Here is a 22,626-nt window from a genome sequence, read left to right as displayed (position 1 = left end):
TGTCTGTGCAAGATGCCTCTGTGCTGCCTTTTTCCAACCTTTCTGCAATGACCACAGAGGAGTTCAAAGCAATGGTCGGCTGTTTCAATGCCTGTGCTGAGAAGTGTTCAGGTGAGGATTTCCTCCCCACCCTCTCTGAACCAGAGACTGGCAGCTGGTTTCTTATTGCCACCTGCCCTTAACCTGGTTGTCAGCTGGAGGGATGAACTCAGCTGACATTTGGCTTTCTTTTGCACCTTAGCCCTCTGCCCTATCTTGGGAATATGGGATGGTTGAGACACAATTATCAAATGTTTATATCCAACCAAAATCATTCAGGTCTGATGGGAATGAGGCCAGGCTCAGCACAGTTACTGTAGAACAGCGAAGGATCCCCTTGAGATCCTGCCTGTGCAATACCTTGCTGCCAGCAAGGAGCAAGTGGTACCTCTGCTCCTGCTAATGAGCTCTTCTCGTGACATGTGTTGATGGGATTTAATTTTGTTTTAAAGGCAAGAAATTGTAAAAGCAAGAGTTTTTGCTGCTTGCAGTATTGTTCAACGCAAGTAGTTGAAGCTTTAGGGCCCAGGAGAAATCACCAATACCTAGACAAAATTTTTCATTTATAAAACAGAACAATCCATGCTCAAGTACTTCCACTTACATCAGATCCTTGTATTTCTTTTTAAGACTATAAAAACGCTAATATAGTATTCTGCTGTCATTTATTAGCCTGCTCACCCAGATATGCTGCACATAGGTCCAAAATAACGTATGCTGACACCTCTACAGCCAAAACATTCTTGATTTCTGATTTGCTTTCCTACCTTCCAAAGAAAAGATACTGCAAGTATCTCCTGTAGTGCTACTTTGATCCAGTGGCTTTAGGTCTCTTCAGGTGTTAAGGGCAGCACTGGGGACCTATGAAAGAAAGAAACAGAAAGGAGATCATAGAGTTAATTGTTTGAGTTGGAAGGGACCCTTAAAGGCTATCTAGTCCAACTCCCCTGCAATGAACAGGGACACCTACAGCTCCATCAGGTGCTCAGAGCCCTGTCCTGCCTGACCTTAGGTGTCTTCAAGGAGAGGCATCTACCATGTCAAGACAATGTGAATAGCCTTAAACTTTGGTATAAGGCTCCCATGGGTTTGTTTTTAGGGATGCCTTTGCATAAATGTCATTATGTAAGAGAGGCTAAAAAAAGCAATTAGGCTTCATTTGTCTGTCACTATCAGTAATATTATATAAAGGCAGCCAGGGTGGAATTGCTTCAAGTTACAGGGAATAGATTTCCTGCTGCATTTCTTGCTTGTGTGTATGAAACTGCCTTGTTCACACCCAGGACCCATCCAGATTCTGCAAGTGGAAGGATAGGAAAAAAAGGAGGTATGCCTTGTTGTCCCTCCAGGGCTCTGAGTGTGCTCACACAAGGCCACGAGAGCAAGTCTAATGTTGGCAGTTCATCACTGTTGCTAACATTGATGTTAACTCCCAGAGAGCTGCTTGCAGTGCATTTGGTAATGCTGTGTGCATGGATGCGTGCCTCCTAGAAACCTGGGCTGTGTGTTGCCTTGGTGTGATCCCGGGGATGCCAGAGATGTGTTGCTGACTTTTTGGTTATCCTCTAGGCAGAACCTGGAGCACAGCCTAACAGATAAGGTCAGCATCCCTGGCAGCTCTGCTCTAACTGTGTGAGAGGACAAAGACAATAAAATGCCCATAACTCACTCGCTTGCTTAACATAAATTTGTGCAGCCTTCTTTGTCCAGCATGCAGAACCATGAAAATAGAAATGGGAATACAATGTGACCCTGACCTCTCTGTTTAAGTATACTTCATCCTGACACTCAGGTGTGAAATTATTCCTGGTAGCAAGGTGTAGCTGATGGTTGATAGGTAGGTAGAATCTGCCTCCCTCTAGGGAGGGAGAGGCATGGATTCACATAGGGAGTGAATCCATGCCTCTCTGTGCCCTTTCTGCCCCCTGTGAAATGCATGAGTGCAAAGGCTGAGGGTGTTGCATCCTTATGGTTGCTCCAAAACTGGAGGGGAAAGCAATAATGTAGTGTCAGGAGACGGAGGAAAATAGATGTCAGGCAGATGCATGTTGGTCTTATGCTTGAGCACAGTCATTACTTAATAGACATGTCATGGACAATCTCCTGCATGATTTTATCCTGGTTTGCCTATCAGGTTCTTCTGTCTGTGGTAGGTAAGTGGATGTTCTTTAAGCCAGGCCCAAAAACACTTGGGAAATGTGTGTGTTTTCCCCCATTCTTCACAGAATCATTAAGGTTCAAAAAGACTTCAGAGATCACCAAGCCCAACCCATCCCTATCATGCCCTCTAAACCATATCCCCAAGTGGTTGGGGTTTTGGTTATGGAATCCTCCAGGGATGGTGACCCTACCACCTCCCTGGGCAGCCCATTCCGGTGCCTGACTGCTATTTCTGAGAAGGAATTTTTCCCAGTATCCAACCTGAATCTCCCGTGGTGCATCTTAGGGTCATTACCTCTTGTCCTATCGTGATTCCATATTGCTGTTAATTTGCAACTGTCCTTCAGTAATGCTACAGAACTCCAATGGGTCTTCAAGATGATAGCCCAGAACAGGGACGATGATATCCATCAGTCTTCTCTTCCTGGACTGAGTTTGATCAGTGTGTTGCTTTGGTGAAATGATGAATGAGGTTCCCAAAACATCACCTCTGTGCCCAGAACAGCATTTTTTTTTTTGAGAAGTTTGAAAGATTCTGGTCCAACAAACATAATTACATGTTTTTGCTTGTGTTGATAAAGCAGCACTCGTAGCTCATTCACGATGAGTACTTGAGAGAGCTGTCAGCAGAAAGGGTTGATATGCACTTGAAGCTGATAAGAGGAGCCAAGAGATGCTGCATGATAAAAGGACAACATGAATTTCTGTTGCATTTGCATGCACATGAAGGTGTGGTGTGAAGGACAGACCACAGCTATCAGCTTTTAGCACATGCTTGCTATTGTTCAAGACTGTGTTTTTTTTTCCTCTAGAACTATTCCATACAAAAGCTGAAAAACCAAAACATGTTTTCTCTTCAATGAATATTTATGGCTTCCAAATCTTCCAGCATACTTCTGCATGTGTAATTAGGCTGTAAATTGAGTAAGTGAGCGCTGGAGAACTACAAATGTAAAAGCCTGGGGAAAATGCTTGATGTTTCTGGTTTAGTTGCGTGCTTACTTAATAATAAATAGCATTTTCAAGATAAAACAGCTTGTGCTTTCCAAAGAATGTGTCAAAAGCAGTAATAATTGGAACAGTTGTGCCAGCAGACTTAACTGATGCTCTTAATCATGTGTAGAGTGTCCAAGTGAACTTTAGAAGAAGTTGAGTGATGTAACCAAAGCCTCTGAACCATTTTATTTAAAGACGAATGCAACCTTCTCTCCCTTTTCCTCTACTGTGGAGTCAACTCTGTCTCCACTTTGATTCCCAGTGCTTTAGCCTGTTAAGTGTGAATACCACCTTTTGGTGCAAAGTAAAAACATCATCTCTGTCCCTATAGCTGTTACTTGGAGTCAGAGACTGACCTCCATTTCACCATAGTCTCATTTCAGGTAGTTGTAGGGCATCATAAGGTCTCCCCTAAGCCTCCTCTTCTCCAGACTGACCCATTCCAGTTCCCTCAGCTACTCCCCCTAAGACTTGTGCTCTCAGCTCTGTTGCCCTTCTTTGTACACACTCCAGGTCCTCAATATCTATGTTGTAGCGTAGGGCCCAAAACAGAGCACAGCACTCAAAGTGCTGAGTACAGAGGGCAGCAGGGCTGAGCTTGTAGTGGAGTCATCCTGTGGAGTGGGATTGAAGTAGTTCTGAGAGGCTGGGACTCGGAAAATCAGGTATGTAGAAGAAACAAATCTCCCATGAATGTCTGCAACTCCGTATTACATCCCTGTACTTTTCCACAGCTTGACACTGGAAAGGTTTTTTTGGTCTTTAGTGGTTTTTTTTTTCCATGTCACTATGCTTATTTGAACAAGAACTGTTCATAACTTCAGTAGCTGCAAAATCCTGTGGTTTCTTTTTAAGGGTTAAATGATGAAGACTTGGAGGGAGAAGGGTAAACAATACCTGCAATATTAGTAATGCTTCAGAGAAGCCACTGTGGCTGCAGGCAGCAAAGAGGGGGGAGCATGGCAAAAAAAACAATGGGATTTCATTTGTTTTTTAGTTTATATCACAAAACCTGCTTTGTAGACACCCTAAGACAATGTTAACACTATTCTTTGAACCGGGAACTCTTGTATACCTCTGTCCCTGCAGCTCAACTTCATAGTGAGTGACAGTTAATAGTCTCTAAACAGCAGCTTTCTTTCTCAAGAGCTCTGTTGCTTTATGCTTTGATTTATGGAGGCAGAGTGGTGAGTTGATGGGACACTAATGTGCTCATCCTCGAGTCACTGCGTGTGATCTCTCACAGCCTGCTCCCTTGGAAGTGCCTGGGTGTTATTGTTGACTTTTTAACGAGGACAAGAATGGTTTCCAAACGAGAGTGACTCATGCAATCTTAGCCTCAATCTATCAAGCAGCGATGCATGGGATTAAATGATTACCTAAAGTATTAAGAATTAGATTTGGGGGAAGCAGCGGGGAGGGGGGTGGGTAGTAAAGGGTAAAAAACATACAGGGAGTTTGAAAAACAAAACAAAAAGCTGCAAGACTCAAATTGTGGCTGAGCGGATACTGGTAAAAGGCTGCTTCTGCACTTGGCTTGTATTTCCTAAATGGGAAATGTGAAAATTGAATCCCTGCTTTTCTCTAGATATAGTCCTCTGTCTGCCAAGGGTGACACTTTACCTTGTCCTGAGCCCTGTGCTGCCTGTCAGATGCCTGTGATAGTAACACTGTTCAACTTTTTTTCTCTTCCAGCTGAAAATGAAAGTGCTGGCTGCGTGTTACTACACACATCGAGGAAGGTAAGAAGGGATTCTAGGCGATAGACTTCATCTAGAAGCAGAGAAAAGGATTTTGAAGTACACTGTCGGAGTGGGGAGATGGTTTTTGTTGGCCAGAGCAGGATATATTAATACTTTCTTCTCTAAATTCCTTAGTCTTCATTTAAGAATACAAAGCCAATGCGCTGCGTGTTCTCTAAACAATTTCTCTGCAATTCTGATTGTTTCACTGTGTTTTGTCCCAGACAATTCCTTGACATGTTAATTCATCACTTTCTCTTCTGCAGCTGCCTGCGAAGGGATCCAAGCATGCACCACAGAGACTCAGGCTGCTTAGTTCCTTTCCAGCTGAAAGCACAAACACCCCATAGACACTGCTGTGACTTGATTTCCTGTTTATTCCCACTAATCAGATCTGCCTTCATGAGGTTCAGCAGGAGTAAATTCCCTGGGAACACTCAGTTTAGGAGGACAATTGGGAAACAGTGTTTAGTTTACTCTTGAGACAGTAACTTGATAACGATAAGGCAGAAACATGAGAAGCCTCCCATAGGCTGTGTTATTGCAGACCTCCAACTAAGAATGTACAAAGTATGCAGAGAGGAAATGAACTGATATTTAATATCACTTGTAGTCTTGATCTTTGGGGCTGAAGCATGACCTGTGATGCTTTAGGGTGTCATCTCTTGTCCCACCTGGGCTGGAGGGACTGGCTGTGTAAACTTGTAACATCATTGATGTTGGCCAATTTAATATTACAGGCTTGTTTAATTTGTCTTATCTAATACAACTGCCTAAGCTGCTTTGAGCTGGTTACACTTGACTGAAAGTAACCTAAGAACTTGATCACTTACGGTGAAAATTCTAAGTCCAAATGCAGGATCTACATCTGATAAGAAATAGTTGGAAGCTCCAAGTGTCTTCTGTTTTTTTTCTTCTTGCAGGACTCTTGCATTTCTGGCCTGTAGTTCGTGCATGAGCATTTTAGTATGCTGTTGAGCAACAAATACCAGAGGGATAGCATGCTTTAGCAAGGCTAGGGGGAAAAAAAATGCCATGGTGGATGATAAAATTGTTGTGCTTCAAATGTAAAGGAATTTGGGTTCTGTGTCATGTGAGAAAGCATCACTAGAAGAAAAAGGATTCAGTCAGTTTTATGCATAGACATTTCTCTTCAGGACTGTCCCTGTCCTCTGATGATAGTCCATGGCTCTTGCCTCTCTTGAGGAGTGCTAGAAAGGCAATACATGTCTTGGACAAGTTTGGTATGTCCCTTGACGGGCGCATAGGGAATCTGCTCACAGTCTGAACTACTTAATCACCATCTCAGTATGCTTTGGAGGAAACAGCTGTGAGTATCTGGCAGCAGCAGAGGTGGAACTGTGCTCAGGACAATGTAGTTTTTGGGAACATCTCCTGAGGTTTTTTGCAGCCTCTGTAAGTGGACTTTGTCTATGGAGCAGCAGGCCAGCAGATGTCGTTGATTTTTGGATGTTCTTGATGAGTGTTGAAAGCTTAGTTTTGCATGGATTGTGTGACACTTGGTCTGATGGATGTTGGCCAAGGGTCCTGCTTGTGTGATGTTAGGGGAGGCTGTTTCAATGCATTCTTATTCCTGAAGCATGACAGCCTCTCTTCCTTGCCATGATGCACTGTACAGCTTTGCAATTAGGGATACACAATACTATTAAAATGACTATTGAGTAGCTGTCTTGAGTTTCCTGCTATAGGCGGTTTCCAGCATGCAGTATCCTGGTGTGACTTGACTATCTGGCTAAAAATATTTGTGAAGGAGTAGTCATTAATTTCTCTTCAAAACAGTGGGTGTCCTGACTGGAACAGGTTCTGTTTGAGCTATCTCTGAGGTGTTGCTGTACCAGCAATTCAACTAATTTGCTCTTGGTTTGTCTCAGCTGGCGAGCAATATATTTATATCCTCTCACAGTGGCATGCTGCCTTGCAGTGTTTTGTGGGTATATCTTACTCAATGTTATAGGAGTGATAATGAAGGTAGTTATTGTGCTTATTTCATATAATGGGACAGGAGCAGAGGAATAAAGCAGGGCTGAGGTATGGAAAATGATTTACAGAATGCATTACCAGAAGGTTGTTGCAGAGCTGGAGTTATAGAGTCATGGTCATCTAGTCCAACTTCCCAGCAATGAACAGGGATACCACAGCTAGATCAGGTTGCTCAGGGCCTTTTCCAGCCTTGCCTTGAAGGTCTCCAGGGACAGGGCATCAACCACATCTCTGGGCATCCTGTTCCAATGCCTCACTACGCTCACTGTAAAAACTTTCCTTGTATCCAACTTAAATCTACCCTCTTTAAGCTTGAATAATTTCCCCTTGCTCTATCACCACAGACCCTGCTAAAGAGTCTGTCCCCTTTTTTCCTGTAGCTCCCCTTTAGATAGGTAAAAGGGTGCTATTACGTCACCTTGGGGCCTTCTCTTCTCCAGGCTGAACAGCCCCGGCTCTCTCAGGCTGTCCTTGCAGGAGAAGTGTTCCATCCCTTGGATGATTTGTTTTTTGTGGCCCTCCTCTTGGTGCCCTCTAACAGGTCTATGTCTCCCCTGTACTGAGGACTCCACATCTGAATGCAGTACTTCAGGTGAGGCCTCACCAGCATAGAGTGGAGGGGCAGGATCACCTCCCTTGCGCTGCTGGCCGTGCATCTTTTGATGCAGCCTGGGCTTTCTGGGATGATTCACGTCCCCCTTCCTATCCACCAGTACCCCCAGGTCTTTTTTTTTTTGTCAGGGCTGTGCTCAAATCCTTTCAGCCCCCAGCTTGTATTGGTAGTGAGGATTGCCTCAACCCAGGTGCAAGATCATGCATTTGAGTTGTATCCTTGTCAGCAGCTTTGATGCAAGTCACATTGCTGTCCTAACACAGCAAGCAAATGGTGCTGTCCTGTGCAGATCAGTGGAGGATCAGCATTGATTGAGGTGATGTGGGCAGATAATAGCCATCTGCTGAATGCCTCTGATTCATTTCTGCTATCTATCAGCCAAGTTCTTGCTTTCATGGTTCTGTTGCTGCTGACTTCTCTCAAGCATGTGAGAAATTGATGACATGAAACCACTTTTGATTTCTTGAGATCATCTTGATCCTGCGGCGTTCCAGTTGTCCTTAACTTTCTTGATACTTCCTTTGCTCCCTACTCTTCCATTTTTAAGTCATAAGATCATTAAGGCTGGAAGACGCCTCTGATACCACCAAGTCCAACCCCAACCCATTCCCACCTCACCCACTGTCTGTGGCCCCCACGTGTCCCATCCCCATGGTTCTTGGACACCTCCAGGGACAATGACTCCACCACCACCTTGGGCAGCTTGTGCCAGTGCCTGACCACTCTTTCCCTAAAGAGTTGTTTCATAAAATCCAGCTAGAACCTCCTAAATCCTCTGTAGTCTGTTTAATCTCTCTGCTGTTTGAACATCCATCCTAGGTTGGACTCTATATGCCAAACAAGTTGGAACAGGATACCTTCGAGGGAAGTTCTGGTCACCTGGTGACCTCATGAGCACAAATATTACAGGTGGTGATAGGTGTTTAACCTGCTCTTGTGCAGTGATAGCCTAAGATGGATTGGCCACTTGCAGTTCTACCACCTCCCACCTTAGGTGGGATGGTGACATAGCTGTGTCACTATCTCCTCTCCTAAGAGCAGATGGCACTAAAGCCTCGGGGGGTGGCAATGAAATCCTACAGAGAATCCTCAGTCTCAGTCCTCCAAGGCTGTGTAAGAAATGATTGATGCAAAGTAAAACAGTGTTAATTGCAATGGATGTGTACTGACAACTTGATAGTTGCTGTGATAATTACAGTAATTAGTGAGATGTTAGCATTTTTCTTGGTGTCTAGGCTATAAATGGAAAAGGTGGAGTGGGTATGCGTGAGAGGAAGGGATCTATGACTCAAGCAGTGTAGTGGTCCCTATAACATGGGGGCAGTGTGCCAAGGTCTTTGTTGTGGAGGCAGCATGGTTTCAGTTCTATTAAAGCAGTTTGGATTGTACATCTTACTGAGTTTAGGGGGAGTTGTAGGTTTAAATGCATCTTTAAAATCCGGTCCGCAGACTCATAATGTCTTGTCTAGCTTCCTGTGGGATGGAAGATCCACATAATGAAATGGAAGTCCCATTTCCTTGTTTTATCTCAAGCTGTTGAAGGAGAGGACAGGACTGTCAGTCCTTGACTCACTACTGAGAGTGTTAACTGCGTGCGTGGATTTCTAAGAACCGTGAAATGGGAACAACAAATCTGCAGTTTGATAATTCAATTAACAAATGTCATACCTGACAAATGAGGAAAGGAATTGAGCTTCTGTAACACAGCGTGTTTGTTTCTTCCATCTCGAGGTCTACAAGTCTGACTGGGACAGCAGGCAGAACCAGCAGAGTTGAGGCAGTACTGGCCTTTTCTTGCCATCTGGTTCTCCTTCTCTCACGTGCTGATTCAAAGCTAAATGTTATGCAGAGAGGAAGAAAATTTCCTTGTGAGTGGGAACAGTAAGAATGTAGGAAGAGTAAAAAGACAATGGGCTGCATGGGATTCCCCCATCTCCCTCTCCAAGCTCCTGAATTAGGAGGACATGGAGAGATGGCTCTCTGCACAGAGCTGACGTAGGATACCCAGAGATGCGTGTAAGCAGTTCTTCGCTCTGCTGAGATGGGAGTTCATTTCTTCCTGACAGCTTTGCCCATGTCATTGCAAACATGTTGAATTGTTTAAACCAAAAGAAGGCTTAAGATGCTACCATTAGCATGCTATCTTTTATCTTAGGAAATGAAATTGGTTTGTTTATTCATCACTGCGTTCAACATCAGGGTGTAAACTGTGACCAGGCAATCACCCATGGTGACTCAGTTAGCATAAGCCTCAAAATTGCATTTTAATGCATTAACAATATAAAAAACTACTTTTGTAATGTGATCTGAAAAGAATGATTCTAAAATCATTGGTTTGTTGGCAGTGATATCAGAAAAAGCTGTTGTCTTGTAAACTACAAAACCTTAATCCTTTGTCTGGTATTGGTACAGCTATATAATGCTCTGACCTCTTTTTAATACAGTACCTGAAATTAAAGAATTTTGAGGAGGAAGTCAGAGCCCACAGAGACCTGGATGGGTTCTTGGCCAGAGCCAGCATCATCCTTGATGAAACAGCCACCTCTTTGGATGATGTTCTTCGAGAGATGCTGAAACATTTTGCTGAAGACCCCGAGAACACGGAGCCAAGCTGTAACTTTGAAAAAATCATGAGCACTTTATTCACGGATTCAGGGACCCCGCGAGAAGGGAATGGTAATCCATACTTGATTAGTTTCCAAATAACTGTTATTAGTCATCCTTTTCATTGGTGGTGTGTTGACCACTCACTAATGCATGCTTCCCAAATATGCCTGTTGCATGCAGTGCCGGGGGGTTATCTTGGTCACCTAGGCTGAAGGGCCTCATCTCCAAAGTTTATTTTAAGTGGAGTTTTGTCACTGTTCCCTTTAGATGAGATGCACTAATGTTCTTCTGAGGAAGAGGTCTTCCAGCACTGGAATTTCCTGCCAGTTGGACAATCACATTAGTAGTGATTGTCCTTAGAAAAGTGTCAGATATTCTTCTGCAGAGAGATCCTTTCTGGTGTCCCTTCAGAAGTGGCTCCTTTGCCTTGTGATTCTCCATCTGAATTCACACAGGCTGAGGAATTCTGAGTTGAATGAGCAGTTTTTTGGGGAAGGCTGAGCCTTCGTGTTGACCCTAGCTCACTAGAAGGGACAAGAGGCTCATTGGTTTACTCTAGAAATTCAAAAATGGGGTAGACTTAGAAACACTGGCTTAACTGTCACCTTATCTACCAGTGAATGTCATAGCATAGCCTAAAACGCTGCCTTTTAGCCCAAGATGTAAAGAAGCTTAACTAAGCATTGTTTCTCTGTAGGCATCCATGACGTTTCAGAGCCAACAGGAATGAATATACAAACATGTACATCGCACCTCAAATGTAACTGTCACAGCCTGAGTGAATTTGTTTAACAGATATGTCAAGTCCTGAGCATGTAGTAAGCATGTTCATGCTTTGGTTACTTCTTGCTGCCTGTCTTAGAGCTTTGCATTTATATCTTGAATTTAGGCTTTCTGCCTATAAAGAAAAGCTAAGCAGTGCCATCAAACAATCTGAGAGAACAGTACTTACAAAGAGGGGAGAGAGGGCATGGGAGTTGGAAGATGAAGTCTCTTTTAGTCCTGCGTGTGTTGAATAATGCTACTCTCTAATAACTCAATATCGTGGTAGAATGATGTTAGAGGGAGAAAACAGCTGCCTCTTCAAGCTGCAAATAGTTTAAGGCAGAATTCAAAGACATCAATTCAAATGTTTCCACTTCTTCCTATTGTCATCCCCAATCCTTGCATCCATCCAGTATGCAGCTAAATATGCTTGGTATTAGCATTTAGCTTCAGTTTGAAAGGAAATGTGATTTGTAGTTGCATACTAATGTGGACAAGCTTGTAACATTGCTTTTCTTCTCCCCTAGTTCACCTCTTATCAGATACAATTCAAGGGGTCACAGCGACAGTCACGGGGGTGCAGTATCAGCAGTCCTGGCTCTGTATCATGTAAGTACCTGGGTTGTTGATTATCAGAGTACACAGGTTGCTCAAAACTTGCAACTATTCCTACTGCAGATAGGAACAGCAGTTGAGAATTCACTCTTTTAAGTTGAGGTGGTGAGACCTTCTCTGACTGTCTGTCCTGACCTTGTGGACTCATTTGCATGTGAATTGCAAGCAGCAGTCTGGGCAGAGATGATCATAGTCTCTGCAAGACATTAAATTGCTGGATGCTGTCTAAATCTAGGGTTAACAAACAATGCTGAAAAAATTCAGAGCCCGGTTATTCTAATTATTACGGATGTTAATTAGGAGCTCTTGAAAAAAGGACAAGTGAACTTGATCATGGACTACTTCGACTGCCAAAGTCTGAGACCTGGTACTGAAAGACTTCTTAAGCCCTTTGCAAACATCAAAACCTTGTAACTAGAAATTGAAGTCAGAAATTCAGACACTATTCAGACGCTGATTGTTTGTTGGCAATTAATTCAGACACTGTCAACGCTGCTAAACATTGTAGCAGCCCCATAAGGCAGTAAGGGCTTTGTCACTTGGGATTTAAAAGCCAGGATGACTTCACCCCACTTTCCACTTGACTGAAGCTGGGTTGCTTGGTTTTCAAATCATTGTCCCATAGTCAAGCATGTTGGATGAGTCAAACTGTCCCTTCATGGAGAAATGCCAGAGCCTGAGTCACTGAGCTAGCTGAAGCAATCTAACTTCCATCTCTCTATTTCTGTATTCATATGTAATCTCTAGTCAAGTTCTCATGATATATCCAAGTCATTTATCTAGGAATGGGGTTAACCTATGTTGTATACATGCCTACAGGCTCTCAAGCTGTACAAACACACGTAACAAAATTCACAACTGGATTGTAGGACAACTGTCACAACAGCTTTCCCTCTCCTAGCAGTGTTTCTGCTTATAGCAGGAAGAAATTTAGAGTATTCTGCCTTGGAGGTAGACGTTTAGAATTTTTTAATCACTTACAAAAGAGAACTCCCACATGTCGGAGGTCTGTCCTATGAAGCAAGTCAATTGGCTAATGTCTGTGCCATGTGTACTACTGTCAGCCTCTACTCTTATCCCTGGATTGCAGAGTATTTTGCTCAAGTGAGAAGATGAGTTCATATAGCAAAAATGGTCTTTCTATGCTTCAACACAGAGGGATTCTGAGCAGTTTTTCTGTGTTGCATACCACAGATATGATAGGGAACGTGCATGCAACTTTATAGAGAGCAGAGGTGGGAGCTCCTACTATGGCATGTGACATGGCTCTGTGTAAAGCTTTAGAGAGCACTGACTTAATAACAAAGCACTTGTGGAGGTCATGATACAAATGCTGTGATGATATACACGAAGCTGAAAAGGGCTGTAGGATCAGTATTTCTGTAGAAAGTGAGCCAAAAGTTTGAATATACCCATGTGAGTAATGCTAGCTTCCATGACAAGACGTGATCTGAAAAACAAGCTTAGAGCCTGAAGGTGTCTTGTGCAAAACTTCCTTGCTTCTTCCTTTTGTTACTTTGAAGAGGGAGAAGAAAGTGGTGGGAAAGCAGTGATGAGTTATTAACTGTAATTATATAATTATTGCACTGTATTGCTGCTGTAGCTATTGTGCAATGGATTGAGAATGATATTTTTAGACTTTACGTTTTTCTTGAAGTCAGATTGCAAAACAACATTGCAAACTCTGAAGTAAAAAGAATTTGTTGATGATTTTTTTTTTCCCTGTGTGAGTGGGGAGAATCTAAGATAGCTTTTTACTGGTTTTTATTGCACTTAAATTTAACAAAGAGTACAGATTTAAATTAGCTCTGCTGTTTTCTGTGCACTTTTTTCTTCCTAGCAAATGAAAGGAGTTTGGGTATCATAGTAAGATTATATTAATGAGAAGGAGCAGCTCAGGGGTAGAGCTTTGGTGGTACTTTTTCTCCTCAAATGCAATGCGGAAGCACAGTGTCTAAATTTTCTTGAAGAAAAAATGCTTCTGTGGGATTTTCAATGAGTTCTGCAGAGCAGTATAATTCATGGACACAAAAACTTGCTTCTATTTCTCCTTTTGTTGGGTTGAGTGCATGTTCTTTCCTTTCACTCAAACCTCAGGGAGAAAAGAGGTGGGAAAAACCTAGGGTAAAGTAGCTATTCTGCTTCTGCTGCAAGTGATACTCCTCCTGGCAGCTTCAGATCTGTTGAACCACTAGCAAGGTCAGAAGTACTATCTGAGCCTGGGCCACATCCACAGGACAGAATAAGCTGTTGGGACTGAAGATCTCAAGGTTTGAATGCTCCAGTGAGGTCCAGGAAAAGAACTGACTTCTGATTCACAGTAGACTTCAGAGATTTTATTTATTTGAAGAGTTACCTATACCTGTTCTCACTACAGCTTTACCCAGAGTACATGAGCACATCGAAACCTTGAGATTCCTTCATTAAAATGCTGTGTAGCTGAGAGCAACGCAGGGCTGCATGCCCCGCTAGCAAGCAATGCTCACCTGCAGAGAAGAGAAGACTATTAGGAATTTGTATACCATAAAATTGTAGAATGACTTGAACTGGGAGGGACCTCAAAGATTGTCTGGTTCCAACTCTTCCCTGCCCAGGGTTGCCAACCACTAAATCAGGCATTAGGACAGGCTGCCCAGTGTCCCATCCATCATGTTTAATTGGTCATTTGACATGAGGAAGCTCTGCTTTTAGTAGGAGCTTATGGAGATGCTATGATACTCTTCCAGCAAGCAAAGATTGCGGCAGGTATGTGTACTGCTGGGAAGAAGCCCTGCTTTCTCTAGGAACCAGGTGGATTCACTGTGATCCAGAGTCTGGAAGGGGTAAAGTAGATGCTTTGCATGTCTACATGAGGAAGAAGCCAATATAAGAGCTGTTGGTTTAGTCCTGCCACAAAACTCATGGTTCAGAAACCCAAAGGATAGCACCCCTTTTCCAGCAGGCACTGTATGGAAAAGTGTCTTTGATCACAACCATGTCTTATCAAGCCCAATTATTACCCTTAGCATTGACAAGTGGAGATGCGAATGCTCAACATTTTTATTTCCTGGGATGTGATGTAGAATCTGTAATTCTGAGGACATTGCAGTCACTGCCAGTTAACTGCTGGTATCCTCCATGAGAAATCCAGCTGATGCGTTATTGAACAAATGCTGCCTGAGAAGAGTGGAACTCCTCAGGCAGTACCACCTCCAGGCAATACTCTTCTTGCCAGGAGATGAATATAATTTCTGCTTCCCAGAATTCTTTAAAAACAAAACAAAACAAAACATGAAACCAGGGGGCTGCTTTGCAGTCTGTATTGAGTAAATGAATACCTATTTCCTTTGATTGGAATGGAATTTAGTTTGATTTCGCATGTGGATTGGTGAAGGACTTAATTTCAGTGCATTCAGCTGATTTGCTGGAGCTGTTTGAACAGGTGAAGCTGGGGAAGAAGCCTCTCTGCAACTGGAGATGCAATGGCTTGCATCCCACGTTGCTATAAAATTGTTTATTCTTGTATAACCTTACTGCAAAAATTCATATGAGGAGGATAATTCAAAATACCAGGTAGCCTTTCAAAACTCAGTAGCTTGAGTTCTGGAAACAAGGACCTTCCCCCAAACTTTAAAGCAGTCATCTTTAAGTGTTGCTTGGGTTCAAAGTAGTGATTTGCAATGTACCTATAGCTGCCCTTGTTTGTGTGCTAGAGTCAAAACTCCTGTGCGTGCTGAGTTATTGAAGGGACTTGTCAAATCCAAACCCTTCATTGGGAGTTTGAGTCTTGAAGGATTGCTGCTGGCAAGAACAATGACAAATCTTAGTGCCTACAAGTGCATTCAGGGAGGAAGGGGTGGATTCTGCTGTGCTGTCCTGTAGGAAATGCTTTCTCCCTAGCTCCCCTAGAGATTAACTGCTAGAGAGGATGTGTCTTTCTAGAGCACAGTGCGTTTGTCACTCACAAATAATACTCATCCTGGAATGATTTTGCTCTGTACTTCCGAACCATCCTAGTGCCAAACTGCTGGTGAGCTGGCCTGCTGGTTGCAGCTCCATTCCTTGCTTGTAAATTCTGCTTTCTGAAAGCCTTGTGCCCGGAGCTGCTTTGCCAATGATTTATTTGCAGTGGATGAGAACAAGCAGTGTCACTGTTGTTCTGCACTGGGACAGGAAGAGGTTGGCTAGCTGATTACCTCTACTGGGCATTTTTTCTTACTGCAGGGGATAATTTCTTTCTAAAATGACTTCCTTTCTTGCCCAGTTTAAAGGTGGCTTTTGTTTCTCTTGGGTCTCCATAGTTTGACCCACTTTATGACTTTTCTGAGGGATGTTATTAATCTGATAACATCTTGGGCATGGGGCAGAACTGTGGCATGTGTGACTTTGTATACTGGTGATTTTGGTGGAGTGCTGCCAGTTCTCACCATTAAGTGCCACATTGGGTGCTGCAAGATATGTAGCCTGGAAGGAGGTGGACACTAAAGCAGGAATTTGTGCTATAATTGAAATGGCCTTTTTTTATAAGCTCAGTTACTGGAGAATAATGATGAAACTGCTGATAATGCAACCTGGCATCTCCTTAAATCATAACCAAGTGTTTCCTTATGTGAGTAATAATGGGTTGGAAATAGGTTTTTCTGCTTGCTGGCCAAACCAGAGGAGAATCACATTTAGCTCAATCCAAACCAAAAAGCAACTTGGAGGCTTTGGCCAAACCATGCTTGATTTAGTCAGCTGAAAATGTCTTGCCAGTCCTCAAGCTTCTGGAGGAGCTTTAGCTGTTTACTGTCCAGATATCTCTCTCTAAGTGGAAATTTACTCAAGTGCTACTCAAGTGCCTTTATTTTAGCCTGAGCTGTACAGTTTTACTTCCAGATTTGCACAGCTTAGGGTAACTCCATGTGAACTAAATAGACTATTTTCTTTATAAGTATTTGCACAGCTCTAGAAAGGGCTCCAGTTTGGGTTCAGAATTTTATCTGACTTACAGAATTAAAACAAAGAAGTGGGAACAGTAAGTTCTAGACAAAGAAACAGCTGGATTTCAGTTAGGTAGCTTTGATTGTGGATTTTATTGAATCATTAAGGTTGGAAAAGACATTTGAGATCATCAAGTCCAACCCCAGCCCATCCCACCATGTCCCCAATTGCCACATCTCCATGTTTCTTGAACACTTGCAGGGATGATGACACCACCGCTTCCCTAGGCAGTCTGTTCCAATGCCTGACTGCTTTTTCCAAGAAGAATTTTTCCTTAATATCTAACTTGAACCTCCTTCACTGCAACTTAAGGCACCTTTCATGGAGCTCAAGCATCTTACTGCCAGTTGAGGGAGAAAAGTAGCTGTAGCATTTAATTTGAAGGACAAGTAGCTTGCTTAATTATAGCCCTGTATAATATTTATTTCTTCAAATAACTTTATTGCAACATGACTTCACATATCATATCCAGGGAGGCAGGCCTCCCACACACTGACTTTTTCTCCTCAGGTAGGAGCAGAAAATCAGTGTTTTTTTAGCAAGATTTCAGTTCTTGGATTCACTCAAATGTGGTGGAGTGGACAAGCAGGTACTGCTGAGCAGCATTACTGGGAGGTAATGATAAGTTGTACTTATGTATCACTTGCAAACATGTTTGCATGCGTGTCTTGGTATGCTGCCCTACTTCTGGCAGTGAGCTGTGTGCTGGTGTCATCAACCCTTGGCCTGTAGGAAGCTGTCTCTGGCTGTGCATAGTGTACAGCACTATGAGCAATAGGTGTCCAGTATCTGTCTGTGGCCATTTCCAGAATGGATATCACAGAATCATAATGATTGGGAAAAGCTGTACAAGATCAACAGGTCCAGCTGCCAGTTATGTACAAAACGTCCAGAAATCTATCCTTTCCCAAAGTATTTTTCAACTGAGGTCTGAAAATGCTGAGTAGAGGACAGAAAAGCCTCATTTTTTTCTTCTAGTGTGTGTTAACTATTCATTTTTGTGCACTTCCAATGGATGAAGGCGAGGTAAGAGGAATTTAGGTGTTGGGCCACTTGATGGCTTTCCTTCTTAGTACAGAGTTCATGCATTGGTTCCATTGGCTTGCTGAACCACAGTAATCTTTTATGCTGTCCAGCTGCAGCATGATTGCTACTGAGGGCTTTGGATTGCTTGTGAAAACTAGTGTTTAGTTCTTCCTTTGAGAAGAAAGGTAAAGATTGCTGCAATTCTGAAGTATATTGGAGACTAACTGCAGCCTCTGGACTGCAGGTCTGGTGGAAAGGATAACTTGCATTCTTTTTCATGACTTTGAAAGGGACTTATCCTTAATGTTAGGACCTGTTTGGATTTTTTTGGATTATTTCTATTCCCACTCCCTTCCTCTCCCAAGGCTGCTTCAAGTGATTTGAGTAGGAAAAAGTCAAGAGGCCTTGGTAAAAGGGAAGCAGAAAACATACTGTTCTCACAGTCATAACCTATGTGATTACGATGAAGCTATCGGGTTGCTTTAGGACAAGTGCCTTTGTGAGACTAATCTGCATAGGTGACTTGACTTCCTGATGACAGATTGGAAGCAAACTCAGTTATGGAGCTATTTGCTGGGCTGATTTAGTATGCAAATTATGAACTCCATGAAGAACATAATGTGCTTTTAACTAGTACGTATCCAGCCAAGGATCTTCAGCTGCCATGACTGGGAATGACTATCAGGATGTGAAAGCGTTAGAATATCTCTTAAAAGGAAAGATGGGCTGGTTTAATGCCAGAGAAATTAGAGGGGAGGTGGTCTAAGGACTGTGATATGTTCTTGCTGGGCGAATCAGATGGAACAAGCAATGTGAGTGACTTCAAAACAGAAAAAGAAGTCACTCTGATATGGGAAGTCATACTTCAGTATTGATAGGCAGTTACATCTCACTGTGCCTTCCAGAAGAGCTGGGAAGTAGTATGAGACTTCAAATAAAGCAGGAAAGCTGCAGTCTGGGCTGGTGATAACTTAAAAGCTGGGTTGGTAAACTTCATAGGAAAATAACAGCTGAGAGTGAAGAGGGAAAGCCATTCAAACAGATCTGCCCAAGGCAAAAGAGGTGGAAACATTTGGAGACACAAAGGCAAGATGCCAAAAGCATTTTGGAAGATTGGATCAAATTAGGTGTAAACTGTTTTTAATATAGGTGTTAGATCTTGAGGGCTACTTTGCAAGAGTTTCTGTAGTACTACAAATAAAAGGTACATTGTTATCTTTTTTTTTTGGTTATTAGAAAGCAGATGGAAGAGGGAGAATTGTGTTCAGTGTGTTTTGTAGTACCATGTATAACCGTGCCATCTTTCTCCACAGTTGCACTATAAAGTCCCTGCAGCGACGTCATGTTTGCATCAGTCGCCTCGAGAGGCCTCAGAACTGGGGTGAGAACTCCTGTGAAGTCAGATTTGTGATATTAGTCCTGGCACCTCCTAAAATGGTGAGTGTTCATACAATCATAGAATGGTTTGGGTTAGAAGGGACCTTTTAAGATCCTCTAATTCCAGTCCCCTGCTATAGGCAGGGGCACATCCCACCAGGCCAGGTTGCTCACAGCCCCATCCAACCTGGCCCTGAATGCTTCCAGGGAGGGGCATCCACAACCTCACTGGGCAGCCTGTTCCAGTGTATCACCACCCTCACAGTAAAGAATTTCTTCCTAATATCTAGCGTAAATCTACCTTCTTCCAGTTTAAAACCATTTCCCATCATCCTACATGCCCTTATAAAATGTCCCTCCCCAGTTTTCCTGTCAGCTCTGTGCAGGTATTGGAAGGCTGCCATAAGTTCCCCTTGGATCCTTCTCTTCTCCAGGCTGAAGAGCCCCAGGTCTCTCAGCCTGTCCTCACAGGGGAGGTGCTCCAGCCCTTTGATCATCTTCATGATATCTGACGATTTCTCTTCATTTTGTTACTTAAGAGGATTCTCCCAAGATCATTTGTTCTTTGTCTCTTTCTGTAGAGTCAATGACAATGCATTATTTTTAAGGCAAATGGGACACCAAAAAGCCTGAGGTTTTCCATGCCGTTGTCCAGACTGTTTATTCAAAACAATGTACATGTGGAGTAGGAGTGCTGTGGAAGGTCAGATTATTCTGAGGTGTTCTGAGAAGTGTTTCCTTAGCTTTCTGTACTTGAAATAGCAAGGTTAAAGTTTGCTTGGATGTGCTTAGTGGTTCTCTGTTGCAGATGTGCTGAACTAATAACCTGTTATTGTGCTCATTTATTACAATATTGGGGGAAGACATTGAGGTCAATTGGGAATCAGCATCTTCCCTTCCTAGAAAGCACTGGCTTAATCAAATTAGTGTGTCCTGTGAACTAATGATTGAAAGGTTCAAAGCTGAAGACCTTTCCATGCTTAAGCTGGCTGTTCACACCTTGGGGTTACTAGGTCTGTGCTCCTGAGAGGTAGTGGGGAGATCTGGGACCTTGTCTGGAACAGGACAAATCCAGATTCAATTTCCTGTCCTTCATTGCTATCTGAGTGACCCCGGGACCTTCTGGTCTGATCCATCTCCTGTGCATCTACTATCACCCTTGTTTAAATGGAAGTAGTGGTGTTTCCTCATTTCTGACAGATCTTTCCCAACTGAGCAGTTCAGTGCTTTTGGCATAGATCTCAAACCCAGCAGGCTGAAAACATATTGGTGTTTCCTATGAGAGAAACAGCAGGCAAAAACTGAACCTGTTCACAATTGCATTGATCTTCTAATGTGTGGCTGTGAGCTTATCTCCAGCCAACTAAGTGCAAAGCGCCAAACAAGCAGCTCTGCATCCGCTCGTATCCTGAAAGTTTGCAATTCCAATGGACGGCATCAAATTAAGGAAAGGGAGGGGACACCAAGCAGAACCACGGTTGCCAATGTGCTTTATTTTAAATCATTGTATCTAGCCAGCTCTAAGTACGCATTTCTGGTACAGCAGTTAAAATAATTAACCTGCTGACATTAACAGATTAAATGAGCCTTGCTTGGGGAGGGGGAAAAAAGCCCAGAGAGTGAGCATCTGTTGTACTGAGGAACCCAGTTCCTTGTCCTTCTCTAATTTGTAGACTTGAGTGGTCACAGGGCAATGTGAGGACAAGAAGTAATAGGCTTAAGTTGTACTGGGGATGTCCAAGTTGGATATTAGGAAAAAGCTCTTCTCAGTGTGGTCAGGCACTGGCACAGCTGCCCAGGGAAATGGTAGGGTCGCTGTCCCTGGAGGTGTTGAAGAACCATGGAGATGTGGTACAGAAAGGTGTAATCAGTGGGTATGGAGGGGGGTGGGTTGGGGTTGGGCTTTGGGATCTGAGAGGTCTTTTTCAACCATAATGATTCCATGAGTGACAAAGCAAGTATAGTGTTAATAGTGACTAGGACTAGCGTAGTGCTGCCTACATTTCCGCACCTCTGCATTAAGCAGCACCGAATTGCTCATGAAGGAATTGTTCATCTGCTTTGTTATGAATCACGATAACTGATTTAGATTAATCACATGCGTGCCACTACTTCCTACAGTAATGCAAGGAGTTAGGAATATGTCTAAAAGAAGGTGGTTGTTTGGGTATCTCAAGGAAAGGCTGCATTATGGCTGTTGCGTATAGTTGAGAGAAGTGGGAGTTAAAAAAAAAAAAACATTTCATCAAAAAGAAGCTCTTAAGGAGCTCTGATTCTGCATAACTTGGTAGGTAACTTGCTTGCCTTGACCAAAGTATGCAAGCACTTGAGCAGATCAGTTTGCAGAGCCTGAATTTAGTGGGTCTCTGTGGGGATGAGGAGCTCAGTCTCCTTTACCGTTTCCTTCGTGTCTAATTTCCAAAGTGCTTGGAGCAACAGGAGAGGAGGCTTCGGATGCCATTAAAACTCATTTCTCAAAGACCAGATCTGTGACTCACAGAAATGCTAGACTGATCAGGCACTCTGCTTTTTCATTATTTCAGGCCTTCTGTCCCTTCCAGGAATTTGGTGAAGATGGACCCTGCTGCTTGTGGGTGCTCAACTGCTTTTCCCCTCTGCTTTCTTCCTTTGCAGTAGTTACTTGAGCTGAGAGCCCTAAATCTGTACTTATGTTGCTGGGATTGCTGCAGAGAAGCCAAACAAATTGAGTTTTAGTGCCCAGAAATTAAGAAGCTGGTCGAGCCTATGTGCACAGTAATCCGTCTTCAAGAAAAGACATCCAGGCATCTCAACCTGCAGGAGCCTTCAGTGTCCTTCCACTCTGGTGACCGTAATGCTGATACCTTAGGGCTAGCAAAGACCCTTATTTAGTCTCCTCAGCCTTGAAGGGAAGGGCTAGGGGATAAGATAAATGCGCGGTTTGATTCAGATTTGGTTCAGGTCGATCAAGACAGATGGATCTGTATTTCTGGTTAGGGCCTTAGACATTGGTTGGTGTGTCTGAAAGTGTGTGCCATTTTGCACTCTCTCTGGGATCCTGGAATATGGTGCCCAATGGAGCAAATCAGCAGCTTTATCTTCTGGAACTGAAACAAAATAGCTTTTAAGTTTTTTCTTTCTCTTTTTAATTCAGAAAAGTACCAAAACAGCCACAGAAGTGGGCCGAACCTTTGCCACAATGTTTTCTGATATAACCTTTCGGCAGAAGCTGCTAGAAACCAAAACTGAAGAGGAGTTCAAGGAAGCCTTAGTCCACCAACGCCACTTGTTGACGGTGGTGAATCAGAGACCCTCAGCAATGAGCGACGGGCACATGCCACATGGTCCGAAGCCACTCAAGGTAAGGCTGGCCAGCATCTCCAACAGTCCTCCCACTGCTTTGGTGTCAAAATGAATAAATTCAAGGCTTTTCAGGAAAGGAGTTAAAGTGCTTGTGGTGCTTGCATCCATCAGGCTTTCCTAGCAGTCTCTCAGCACTGTTGTTGCTGTGAATGTTTCCAGTATGTGTGTCTACCTTCCTCAGTTCCTGCTGTAAATCTCAAGAAAACACTTCAAAAATGCAGGTGCCGAGGGGATGCAGAACAGTAGGGGGTTGAAATGGTTACAGGATTTTGAATCCAGATGCTTAGTTGTGGATGAGATTAATGGATCACTGTGCGCTGTCAGTCCAAGGTGCTTAATCCTTACGATCAGAAGTCTCTGAAGAAGCTGCTTCTTGTCTTT

At 43.2% G+C, this 22,626-nt stretch overlaps 1 protein-coding gene across 7 annotated transcripts in view; it reads left to right on the top strand.

Moving 5' to 3' along the window:
- The window catches only part of SLC4A11 (solute carrier family 4 member 11), a 130,006-nt gene that overhangs the window by 73,089 nt on the left and 34,291 nt on the right, over positions 1–22,626 (top strand). For 5 of the 7 annotated variants that reach the window (XM_040700098.2, XM_025150090.3, XM_015286072.4 and 2 more), the window contains 6 exons: positions 4,891–4,937; positions 9,996–10,227; positions 10,856–10,918; positions 11,451–11,532; positions 18,840–18,963; positions 22,037–22,243. In XM_040700098.2, coding sequence (XP_040556032.1) covers positions 4,891–4,937; positions 9,996–10,227; positions 10,856–10,918; positions 11,451–11,532; positions 18,840–18,963; positions 22,037–22,243 — 755 coding nt within the window. The remainder of the gene's footprint in view (positions 1–4,890; positions 4,938–9,995; positions 10,228–10,855; positions 10,919–11,450; positions 11,533–18,839; positions 18,964–22,036; positions 22,244–22,626) is intronic. The other 2 variants (XM_046941161.1, XM_025150089.3) reach the window with 1 other exon arrangement.

Source organism: Gallus gallus, chromosome 4 (genome assembly GCF_016699485.2).
Source record: "Gallus gallus isolate bGalGal1 chromosome 4, bGalGal1.mat.broiler.GRCg7b, whole genome shotgun sequence".
NCBI classification, from domain to species: Eukaryota; Metazoa; Chordata; class Aves; order Galliformes; family Phasianidae; genus Gallus; species Gallus gallus.
Note: the sequence above shows the minus strand (reverse complement) of the source record. Positions and strands in the feature narration are given on the sequence as shown.